General features: G+C 22.8%; 6 protein-coding genes across 6 annotated transcripts, besides 3 other annotated features; 4 read left to right on the top strand and 2 right to left on the bottom strand.

The window, feature by feature from the left end:
* Nucleotides 1-87: 87 nt before the first annotated feature.
* Nucleotides 88-240, top strand: EHI_170580 (Sec61 alpha subunit, putative; the record flags this gene model as incomplete). The annotated part of the gene is made up of 1 exon (XM_001913889.1): nucleotides 88-240. One exon carries the CDS (start codon nucleotides 88-90, stop codon nucleotides 238-240), a length of 153 nt encoding a protein of 50 aa, XP_001913924.1.
* Nucleotides 241-283: 43 nt separating this feature from the next.
* Nucleotides 284-487: a repeat region.
* Nucleotides 413-759: a repeat region.
* A 283-nt stretch (nucleotides 760-1,042) lies between these two features.
* Nucleotides 1,043-1,668, top strand: EHI_170590 (uncharacterized protein; the record flags this gene model as incomplete). The annotated part of the gene is made up of 2 exons (XM_643307.2): nucleotides 1,043-1,529; nucleotides 1,583-1,668. The coding sequence occupies 2 exons, from the start codon at nucleotides 1,043-1,045 to the stop codon at nucleotides 1,666-1,668; spliced, it is 573 nt and encodes a 190-aa protein (XP_648399.2).
* A 1,113-nt stretch (nucleotides 1,669-2,781) lies between these two features.
* EHI_170600 (Ras guanine nucleotide exchange factor, putative) lies at nucleotides 2,782-5,334 on the top strand (the record flags this gene model as incomplete). Its single annotated transcript, XM_643308.1, has 1 exon — nucleotides 2,782-5,334. One exon carries the CDS (start codon nucleotides 2,782-2,784, stop codon nucleotides 5,332-5,334), a length of 2,553 nt encoding a protein of 850 aa, XP_648400.1.
* A 196-nt stretch (nucleotides 5,335-5,530) lies between these two features.
* Nucleotides 5,531-6,625, bottom strand: EHI_170610 (SWIRM domain protein; the record flags this gene model as incomplete). The annotated part of the gene is made up of 1 exon (XM_643309.1): nucleotides 5,531-6,625. The coding sequence occupies one exon, from the start codon at nucleotides 6,623-6,625 to the stop codon at nucleotides 5,531-5,533; it is 1,095 nt and encodes a 364-aa protein (XP_648401.1).
* Nucleotides 6,626-7,124: 499 nt separating this feature from the next.
* EHI_170620 (uncharacterized protein) lies at nucleotides 7,125-8,561 on the top strand (the record flags this gene model as incomplete). Its single annotated transcript, XM_643310.1, has 1 exon — nucleotides 7,125-8,561. The coding sequence occupies one exon, from the start codon at nucleotides 7,125-7,127 to the stop codon at nucleotides 8,559-8,561; it is 1,437 nt and encodes a 478-aa protein (XP_648402.1).
* A 98-nt stretch (nucleotides 8,562-8,659) lies between these two features.
* On the bottom strand, nucleotides 8,660-9,025 carry EHI_170630 (vesicle-associated membrane protein, putative; the record flags this gene model as incomplete). The annotated part of the gene is made up of 2 exons (XM_643311.1): nucleotides 8,660-8,960; nucleotides 9,021-9,025. The coding sequence occupies 2 exons, from the start codon at nucleotides 9,023-9,025 to the stop codon at nucleotides 8,660-8,662; spliced, it is 306 nt and encodes a 101-aa protein (XP_648403.1).
* A 2,175-nt stretch (nucleotides 9,026-11,200) lies between these two features.
* Nucleotides 11,201-11,748: a repeat region.
* Between the last annotated feature and the right edge of the window lie 594 nt (nucleotides 11,749-12,342).

Genomic DNA, 12,342 nt, shown 5'->3' on the forward strand with positions numbered 1-12,342 from the left:
CGTGTTTCTATTAGAGGATTCCGTGACGGTGAAAGTTCTGTTTATCTTCTTGATAAGTATATCCCAATTGCTGCTTCATTTGGTGGTATGTGCATTTCTCTTCTTTCTGTTGGTGCTGATTTACTTGGTGCTGTTGGTTCAGGAACTGGTATTCTTCTTGCTGCAACTACTATTTCTGAATATGCTAATACCTTCCAAAAAGAATGGAAACGTGAAATGGGAGCTGATTTTGCTTTCTAATTAATTTCTAAAACATTTTATTTCTTTTTATTTAATTTTAATTATGAAACACTTATAACAAAATAAAGAAAACATTAAATCACAATGTAAAATAAATGAGATACATGGAAAATCATGGAAGTAAATGATAAAGATGAAAAAATCAGAAGTATTGAAGCTAATAAAGAGAAGCTGAAGAAGAAGATAAGAGATAAAGAAAAACAAATCTCTGAATATCAAGAAATTGCAGAAATAACAAGAGAAGAATTAAATAACACACAAAAAGAAAATAAGACACAAAAATAAATAATATCAAAACAACAAGATGATATTTAAAATTTTATCTCACAGAAGGAACTAGAGAAGAAGAAAACGATGACACTTGTGATAAATACACAACCAGTATTGATGAAAGCATCATCAGGAACGATGGAGATGAACGAAACTACTCCTATGAAAAAGACAGTAGTGGAAATCGAAGAGAAAAGCAAAGCATTGATTGTCAAAAAACAAGAGATGATAATCAGACAAGAAATATAATGGTTTATGTTATAATTGAATTTGTACTACAATTTCTTTAATGACATTATATGACAGAGCTATGTTATATAATAAAATGAGAAAATAATGAATTGTGATATTCTTTTATGATTAATTTTATAAAAAAAAAGAATAGTCATAGTCTAGTTGAAATAAATAAAATATCAACACAATTCAAAAATATTATTGAAGAGAATGTGTTAAGAAAAATTACTAATCAAATAAAAAAACTAAAAAAAATTAAAAAAAAAAAAGAAAAAAAAAAAGAAAAACAAAAAATAAAATGCAATTACCAAACGCCAGTTTAGTAAGTGAATTTTTATTAAATTATGGATTTGCATTTTTCAGTATTTGTATTGCTGAAGTAGGATGTTTTGGATGTTTAATGTATATGTTTGGAGTATTATGTGATAGAAAACCAGGAGTAGCGAAAGGAATAACAATATTTGTATGGATATTGACGTTCATCCAATCATTTTTATTTTTTATGACATATCCAATCTACTTACCGTTGTTGGCAATTTTCCAACATTTAGTTAGTATTTTCTTAGTTATAAAAATTCCAACTATCGTTATACTTTCAACTCAATTTTATATTGTAGCAGTTTCTTCTGGAATATCACAAATTGTGATATGTTATTTATTCATTTTTGGTTCATATCAACTTCATGAATTTATTTTAGTTGTTATAACTTTCCAGGCTGTTTCCATTCTCTTACTTTCTTCAGTCCAACTCAATGGTGAACGTTTTGTTTCAAATGAATTATCTCGTTTGTTTTTATATTATTAAAATTTATAATAAATAACTGTTCTTATTTAATAGAATCATATAATATCATGACTAATCTTGCACAAAAAGTCGCTAAATGGTTAAGTATTAAAGGAGGGGTTTTATACAAGAAAAATTAAAGTTAATTTTTCCTTCTTTTTAAATTAACATCTTATTTAATTTTAATGTTTTTAATATATTTCTTTGGAATGTAAGAAAATACTAATCCAATTTTATTAAATTAATAATTAATAAAATATTCATTATTATTGAATAATCAATGTCTTCAAATAATTCAGTAAATAGAATGTCTTTTAAATTATAAGTTAAAGTTTTATGTGTCAATTTGTGAAAATAAAGTTTTTTTAAATAATAAAGCAATTAATTAATTTGAATTTAATGATTTAAAGTAATATAATTTAATTGATAATAATTGGAATTATTGTATTAAAAACCTTTTTCTTTGATTTAAGAAATAAAAGAAAAAGAAATATTGTTGTAATATAGAATTTATTCAAATTGAATTTTATTCTATTGTTAATTTTTCTATTAACAGATAATTGTCAATAAATATTCATAAAAATCATAAATTTTCTTATGTAGGAAAAAAACTCGTTTATTTCAAGAAGTAGAAAATAAAAAAAACTCTTGAAAATGCCATAAAAGATATAAAAAAATTCTGTTTCAAAATAATTAGTTTATATTGAAATAAAAAATATTTGTTAAGGAGTGTCATTTTTTTAATACCAAACAATCTTTTATCAAAAAGATTAACAAATAAATTTAAAATTATTTGTGTAACAATATCAACGTTTATTAAATGAAATGTTTTATAAAGGAAGAAAACAAAGTTTTTGAACATTCAAATAATAAAGAAATTTAAAAAAATTATTTTGTTATTAAAACATATTTTTTTATAGAAGAATAAATTAGATTTGAAAGAAAATATTTTCCATTTAACGATTATAAATAATAAATGATACTAATAATAAAGGTTTAAAACACCTCGGATAAATAACTCTCAAAATAAAAATAAAATCATAATGGCAATCGTCCAAATAAAAAAGAAAGAAGAAACTATTAAATTTGAGAAAGAAAAAAAAAAAGAAGAACTTAAAAATAGTAATTAAAATAGAAATTTTATAGAAAAAAGGGAAAATAAAATTAAAATAGTAAAATGAATAATAAAAGAAATAATTAAAAATAATTTTTGAAGAAACAACTTGAAATACCATTTACTGGGTGATAGAGACATGTTGGGGCTTCAAGAAGAAAAACTTCAACAAATGCAAGACGAGATTCAGTCATTAAAATTAAAAGTGTCTTTGTTACAATCAGAAAAGTATAAGAAAATGAGATCTATCAATATGAAAGCACTTGCTGGGGATGAAATTAATGACGAAGAAAAGAAAATGCTTCAAGCAGAAATTAGTGCTATAGAAACATTAAGAAATGAATTACAAAAAGAACCAATAAGAGAATCAAGGTCAAGAAGAATAGAACAAAAAAGACTTGACCGACATTCATTATCATTAACATTTAGAAAGAAAAAAAATAATGTAATTTCATTTACTTCATCATCAAAATTAAGTGGAGATAGTGTTTCTATTAATGGAGGAAATGGAACAGAAGCAATAACAGAAACATTAAAGAAAGCTAAAGAACAAGGATTAAATAAAGAAGAAATTATTGACCAAATATCAAGTTGTATTAATAAATATTATCAAGACGCTCGACCAATTAAAGTTGGAGGAGTATTAAAAAGTGTAGATGAAGATGTTATTGTAGAACAAAAAAGTAATACACGATTTTATGTTCATACACAATTATTACCTAGATTTGATGAAATTACTATTGATGAAGAAGTTAATAGATTAGGTGAAGAAAAAGTAAAAAGTTATGATACTCTTGTTGGTCTTGTTTGTGATTCAGCAGCTGTAGTTGGATCAGTTGTAATTGATGCATTAAGTTTTGCATCATTAGCAGTAGCAAGACCAGAAATAGAAGAATATATTTCACAATTTCAAAGTGCAGTTGAAGCAGTATTAGCAAAAGCATCAACATTAATGGAAATAACACAAGAAATAATGGAATTATATGTAAGTCATTGTGAATGTAATGATGAAAACTTTAAGAAATATATTGAAACATATAAAGCCACTATTACAACGTTAAATAAAATTAAATTAGAACCAGAAATTAATTCTCATGTTCTTTCAGCAGCAAAAGGAGAAGGACAACAATTAAGAGCTGGATTTATTGAAAGAGATTTTTATGAAAGTGGAAAAGGATTAAGTGCAATTGTATCACAATTAATAGTTAGTATTGGTAATGTTGTTAGAAATAGAATAAATAAAACAGAAGATAATGGAAAGAAAAAGAAAAAAGAAAAAATTGATGAAGAAAATCCATTTGTATTAAATAGTAAAGATATTGTAAAATTAGAAGTTGTAGAAGTAGGAAGTATTACAGTAACATTAGTTAATTCATTAAAAATATATGTTGGTAAAGTATATACTGCAAGAGAAGTAAGAAAAATTAGTGAAAATGAAACAGAAAAATTAACAATGGGAACTAATGATTTTTGGAGTGAGATTGAATCTTCAGATAAACCGAAAGTTATTACTAAAAAAGATTCAAAATCAATTAATGCAGGTTCATTAAATAGAATTATTGAAACATTAACTTCACCTGATTTTAGTGATTTATTCTTTAGAAGAACTTTTTTCTATTCATTTCCATCATTTGCTAAAGCAAAAGAAGTTGTTGATTTGTTAATTACAAGATATCTTGTTCCAGATAATATTCCAAAAGATAAAGCAACATTAATTAAAAGAAGAGTAGTTATTGCATTAAAATATTTTTGTAGTGATGCATTAGATGAATGTAATCAAGGTTTATTAGAATATATTAAATCATTTTTAAATAGACCAGAAGAAACTGATCAACAACTTAAAAGTTTAACAGCTACTATTGATAAAAGGTTATATGAAAGAAATCAATTAATTTCAAATTATTTTATTCCTCCTGTTGATTTATTCTTATCACAAGATATGTGTTCACCTGCTTTATTTATATCAAAAATGGATGATTATGAAATTGCAAAACAATTAACTATGGTTGATTTTGGGATTTATAAAAATGTTCGTCCAACTGAATTATTTGATTGTTCATTTGATAAAATGAAATACAGAGCACCAAATGTATGTAAAATGTTAGCACGAGTTGATGAAATTAGTCATTGGATAGGAACTATGATTTTAATGTTTCCTGATGTTGAAATGAGAGCAAAATTAATGAACAAATTCATTTCAATTGCAGATAAATTATTAACATTACAAAATTATCAAGCTTTAGCTGGATTTTATGTTGGATTAGAAGCATATTCTCCTATTGCTCGTTTACAAAATACTCGTAATTTATTAACTCAACAAAGTGTAAAAACAATGAAAATATTAGAAAGTTATTTTGGACTTGTTAATAATTCAAATTATAAAAATTATCGTTCACTTATTAAAGATGTTAAAGGTGCATGTGTTCCATTTATTGCTGTTGTAACAAAAGATTTAACATTTATTACTGAAGGAAATGAACCAAAAGTAAAAAATGAAGATGGAATCTCATTAATTAATTTTGAACGTCAAGAAATGTGTTTGACTCAAATTGATGATTTCTTACGATTCCAACAATTTACTTTCAATTTCCCTATTGTTCAACCTTTAAATGGGTATCTTCAACAACTGACATCTCTTCCAGAAGATTTGTTGTATCGTATTTCTATCATTTTGGAGCCAAGAAAGAAATAATAAAATTTTTAATAATTAAGTTATTCTTTTGTGTTATTTTAATTAAATAAATAAAAATTTTAAGAAAATAAAGAAAGAATTAATTAAATAATAAGAGAATGTTGAACTATCATTTAATAATTCTTTAAATGAATGAATAATAATTGTTGTTGAAAGAGTGTTATATGTTTTTATATAATAATGTATTATTTTAATTTTATATAAATTCATTAGTAACATAATTAGTATTTAAATATGTATTAATAATAGAATTAAATACTGGTGATATTTGATAGGTTTTCTTTACTTCTTCTTTTTTTACAATTTCAACTACTCCAACTTCAACTTGTCTATCTTTTCTTATAACATTAAAACTTTTATTTTGTTTTTTCCATACTAAACGTAATATCCAAAATGGATAACTTGCTTCTAAATAATATGGAAAATGATTAGTTTCATCATAATATACTCCAATAACTTTAGTATCTTCTGGTAATTCACATTTCCCTACTCCAATTGGAACCATATCTTCAATAATAAATAGAAGTGGTGTTACTTGTTTTCCAACTACTAATCCAACTGGATTTTCTATTAATCTACAATGAATATCTAATACTAATAATGCACTTCCACAAATAATAACATGAGTATTATCTTTTAAAGGAATAGTTTCTGGTTGTCTTAATTTTTGTTGTGTTCGAATATATTTACCTGTTACTTTACCATAATTAATCCATTGCATTTGTTCTAAAAATGTATGAATTCTTCCTATACAATTAACATCACCACAATCTTTAATTTGATGTCTTACCATTGTCTTACTTACATATTTTGGTTTTTCTTTATTCCAAAGATCAACAATAGCATTTCTAATATAAATATATCTTTCTGGTGTTTTAGAAGCTCTTCCAATAAAAAATTCTTGATTTCTATCAATTTCTATTTGTTGAATTCTATTCCTATCAAATTCAGATCTATATGATGTTGAAGTAATTAATGTTCTATTTGTACTTCCAGAATGTTCAGTTGAAGTTTCTGTAGAAGGAACAAAACAACTTTTAGATGGAACTTTTGATTCAAAATTAATATCAAAAGGATTAGGAGGAATTTCAATTACAGGACATTCACAAAGATTAGAACTCCCAGTAACATGTTGCTTTTTTTCTTTTCTTGATGAGTTGATTTCTTTAAATCCCGAAATCATCGTTTCAAAAACACGTCTTCTTTTTTCTGCAGTAGACTCTCGAGGAACTTCTTTAAAAACACTCATTTTCTGTGGTGTTTGATTTCGTTCAATAAATGTGTTCTCCATTCTTCGTTATTGTAAATTACTTCTTTTTATTGTTCTGGTGAGTGACAGCACTCTTTGTATCTTTTCTTTTTTATTTTTTTATTATATTATTCTTTTATAATATTTTTATTATTTTTATATAATTTCTTTTTTCACTTTTCATTTTTGTTTTTTGATGTCTTGATTTCTACTATCTTCTATATTAAGAAATTCCTCTCTTCTATTTAAATACTTTCCCATGTTTTTCTTTGTAAACAATAAATTTTTATTAAATTTTTATTAAATTTTTTTATTTATTTGTTTATAAAATTGTTTAGTAAAAAAGACTTTCTTATGTTAAGAAGTATTATTTCTAAATTGGAAAGAAAAAATAAGAAATTTAAAAAAAAACAAATATATCGAAACTTCTTTTGATGATTTTCAGAAAACTAAAAAATATTCATTTGAAGTTGATATTAAAACGTCAAAAATAATTAAAAAAAAAACTAAAAATACAACTCCAAAAAAATAAAGACAAGTTATGGTTGATTTAAATATAGAAAAATATGAAATTCAAGAAGAGGATAATATGATTAAAAAACAAGTTGATGAATTAATTACTCGAGTTGAAGAGAATGATAATACTAATAAAGAAATAAAGAATGAAGTTAATGAGATAGAAAAAAAGATAGAAAGTCTTATTAATAGAGATGAAAAGGTAAAAACATATTGTGAAAAGGCAACAATACTTTTTGAAAATTTTATTAAACTTCTTAATGAACAAAACGAAATTATTAAATTACAAGGAGATACAATTAAATCTTTAGAAAATGAAATGAAAATTAATGTCTTACCATTTATTCACAACCAAAAAAATTTAAATGATGAAAATAAAAATGAACAAAATATAATTAAAAAACAAATAGATGAAGAAATTTCTAAATTAAATTTAGAAAATAAAAATATTTCTTCAAATTTAATTTCTATTGAACAACAACTTAAACAAAATAAAAATATAAATGATAATCAACAAAAACAACTTCAAAACGTTGAATTAAAAATTAATGAAGAATCTGAAAATAATACAAAAAATCTTCTTTCTTTAAAAGAAGAATATAAACAATATAAAAATTGGAATACTGAATATTTAAATAATCAATTGAATGAAATAAATTTACAATTAAGTAAATTTAATAATAAAATGAACTTTTTTGTTGAAAAACATGAAGTTGAAAATATTAATAACATTATTTGTTTACTTGAAAAAACAATTAAAAAAAAAGATAAACAAAATCTTTCATTAGTTTCTATTGCTATTAGTAATGTTGAAACTCAATTAAATTCTTTAAAAGGTTCATTTGAAAAATTTATTGTAAATTCTAATTCTAAAGAAAAAAAAGTTAATCATTTAATTTCTTCTATTCCTTCAATGTGGAAATGTCTTTATAAACAAAAATTTGAAAAAATTAGATTAGATTGCTATTTTGATGACTTATGTCAATGGACAAAATTAAATGCTATTAATCATATAGAAATAATAACAATGGAACGTTTACAATTTTCTTCTTTATTTGTTCAAAGTGTAAAAGGATGTTCAAATGTTATGTTCATTTTTAGGACAATTGACCAACATATTTTTGGTTGTTTTAATAAATTAATTATTCCATTTGAATTTACTAAACCTGGAGACGTAGACACAGGAATTGGATTTGATGATAATCATTTTATATTTACATGTAATCATGAAACTCATAAATTAATTTTATGGAAAATGAAAAGAGAAGCAGAAACACTTGAACTTTTCAAAGAAAATTCTGAAGATCTTATTAAAGTAGAAAAAGCTTTTTCTATTAAAAAGAATGGAGAAGGATATTTTTCTACAAAAATGAATGAATATTATACTAATATCAATAAAATTACTATAGATAAAAATGATAGATTTAAAGTAGAATGTTTCTATATTGTTTATTGGGAATAAGTATTGTAAAAGAATATTTAAATATATATTAAAAGAGATATAATAAAAAAAAAGAGGGGGTAATTCATTTAATTATCATTATAATAAACGTTAAATTATTAATCATCTTTATTTTTGCTAACTTTTACAGCAATAATAACGATAATAATTATAATAACAAGAATTATTATTGCAACAACAGTTCCAATAATTAACCACAATTTAAAGTTCTTCCACCACATTGCATTTTTCATATGAGTTGATGACTTTTTAAAAGCAGCAGCATTTTCATTCATTACAGCAGTTTGTTGTTCAAGTTCTTCAGCATTAGCAACATTACGAGTCATATTATCAATATTATTTTGCATAATTTGTTGTGTTTCATCAAGGTCTCTGTTAATATTTTGAATACGTTGGTCACTAAAATTGATGAGAATGGTTTGAAATAAATTAAATAGAATTTAAAAATCAATACCAAACGACATGATTGTTTTTTACCTTTTTGTTTAAATAGATGATTCTTTTTTTTTTTCTTTTTTATTTTATAATACATTAAAATATTATTAAAAGTTTTTTATTTCTTTATTCTAAAACTAAAATCTTAAAATTATTTCTTGTAAATATTTTCTTTAATTCATTTATAAAATAAATAGTTCATTTAAGTGATAATAAACTTGTTTTTTATTGTTTACTGTTCTTTGTGGTTAATACAGTTTCTTCTCTTTTGTTTATTAGATCTACAAAATATGGTTTATTTGTGATACAATTAATATTCCATTGACATTCATCTTATTTTTTATTAAAATAGTTTTGACTTATTTTATGTAGCAAACTCCTTTCTTAATTCTTTTATTAATCTAATTCTTTTTGTATTTACTATCATATTTCTACAATTTATTATGTTTTTATCATATTTTATTTTTTCTTTGTCTTATTTCTTTATACTTATTCTTTTTCTTCAATATTTTCTGTTATACTTAACTATTTAATTCTACACCAACAATACTTTCATTTATTATTCTATTTCTTTATTTCATTGTACTTTCATTTCATATTGTATTGTTATATTTGTTGTTTGTTTCTATTCATCAATTCTTATTCATTATTTCTATTTCTCTTTTTTTTTCATTGACATTGCTTCATTCGTTGTTAATTTTCTTTGTCATATTGTAATTTGGTATTATTTGGTATTGTTCTTCTTGCTATGTATTATTTCTCTTTTTCTATTTGTTCTTTTTTTATTTCCCTCTTATTGTTGCTTATTGTTTGTTTTAGTACATCTCTTCTTTTATTTTCTAGTCATAATTATCTCAGTATTTTCTTAGTCATAATATCATCATTATCTCTTATTTTCTCTATCATTTCTAACTTTTCTTATTCTTTTATTTCATTTTTCTGTTTATTCATCATCATTTATATATCAATTTCTTTATGTGATTAGAAGTAGATTGTGATTTTCATATGTGTTTTATTAATATCTCATTCTCATTTCTATCTATTTTATGCTTTTAGAATAATTTCTGATGAGATGTTTTATTCTTCTTACTTATTTTTCTTCATTTTTATCTTCTAATTTCTTTATATTACTTATTATTGTAAAAAAATAACATTTATTTAAAATAGAATGATGATAAAAATAATACCTGACATGATGTTAATAACGTGGATTAACTATTTAAACATTCATATTTTGAACTTATAAATATCAAATTAAATTAAAATGGATGCAGTGGTTACTAACCAGATAGAAGAATGGACAGAAAAGTAGGAAATATACTATTTGATTCAGATAAAGATAATTGGAAAGTTGGTACGTCAGTATTTGATCAAAGAATAATTAATAACAAACATATAATAATTATTATTGAAGATGAAGAAGGAAATAAATTTGGAGGATATGTTAATTCTAAAATTGATAAAGTTGATAAATGGATAAATGATTCAAAATCATTTGTATTTTCATTAGAATCAAATGGAAGAATTGAAGGAATGAAGAAATTTGATATTAAAGAACCAGAATGTGCATTTAAATTATATAACCAATCAGATGATTGTTTGTTTTTATTTGGACTTGGTGATTTTGGTGTTTGTAAAGAAAATAATAAATCAAAATCACATTGTGATCAATATTCATTCGATTATAAAGGAATTGAACATGCACTTTGTGGAAACGAAGATCAAATACCTTTCACACCAAAACGAATCATAGTAATTGAAATGAAATGATTCAATCTTGATTAATTGAAAATGAATTAAAAAAGAATAAAAACAAATCAATGAAGAATATGAACATTTCATTCATCTGCCAATGAATGAAATGGTGAATTAAAAATTGACATAATTCAATGTTGAAATATTTTATTTCATTTAATGAAATATTCACACCCAATGAGGGTGTTTTTAATAAATAATAAAAGAAATAAGAATGAAATAAGATGAAATAAATAAACAATTTATTTGTATTATTTCATTGAATTAATTCATTATGAATCAAATGAATAAAATAATAGAAATAAGAAACAAATAAAGAAATGATAAAATATATCAACTCATTTATGTTATTATTTCTTATTCATTCATATTTTCTATTTAAACAATAATAATCAAAACATAATAAGAAAGATAAATAAGAATAACACAACATAAAATAAAATAAATAAATAAAAATTAGTTAATTAAGTATTAATAGAATTTTCATCTATTCTTCCTAGCTCAGGGGAGACTAATCCCATCCCTGAGCTTATTAAAAAAGAGTAATCTCTTTGTTGAACCTATCATTTAGGTTTGTCTTGCAAAATGAGGAAAGCACTTCTTTGCTTTATTTTTCCTATTAAGGTTTTTTCAAACTTCTTCTGCTTATTTCTTCTTTTTAAGCCTTTGTTTGTTTTCTACCTTAATTTTAAGGAATTTCATTTTTCTTATTTTATGAATGGAAGAAGGAATCATTTTATTACTACTGTATTACTTTGACTAATTTTCTTTTTAGTCTTACTTTGACTAATTTTCTTTTAGTCATACCCACACTTCAGTAGATTCTTATATTACATCCATATAATATTCTACTGTATTCTCTTGCTGCACCCTTTGCAGCATTCCCTAATACATTCCTAATTCAAAAGCACCGTCATAACCAGATAATAACTGGGAGAGTCGAAGAATGAATTTGTACTAGGGTTTATGTGTGGTGTTTCAGACGTGCCACCTTCGATCTGAATAACACAACATAAAATAAATAATAAGAATAAAATATACAACAAATATGAATAAACAAGAAATGACAAATGATAAAAGATGAACTAAATAAAATAACAACAGGAATAAAGAAAATAGAATAAAATAGAATGAAATAGAATAAATTTAGTGATGTTTAGAAAAGAGGAATTAACAAAAAGAAGAAATGAATGATGATTATAAAAGATAAAAATAAAATAATAAATATAAAATCAAAACTAAAATAACATAATAATATAATAACAATATCATTGATTTTATCTTATTTTATTTATCTTATTTTATTTATCTTCTTTATTATTTTTATTCTTCTATTTTATTAAATGAAAATGAATGATAAATGAAGAGAATGAAAATCAGAAACAAAACACAAACATTAATACAAAATCAAATAATGAAATATCAAATAATAATTGAATATGATGAAGTAATTTAATAAGAAATATAATAAATAATAATAGAAATAATGAAATAATATAATATGAAAGAATAATAAGAAAAGAAAATGATATAAATGATGATATCAATAATAAATGAAATTATATATAATAATATAATGATAATGAAATAT

This window comes from Entamoeba histolytica, genomic scaffold (assembly GCF_000208925.1).
Source record: "Entamoeba histolytica HM-1:IMSS scf_1104750518855 genomic scaffold, whole genome shotgun sequence".
NCBI classification, from domain to species: Eukaryota; Evosea; order Mastigamoebida; family Endamoebidae; genus Entamoeba; species Entamoeba histolytica.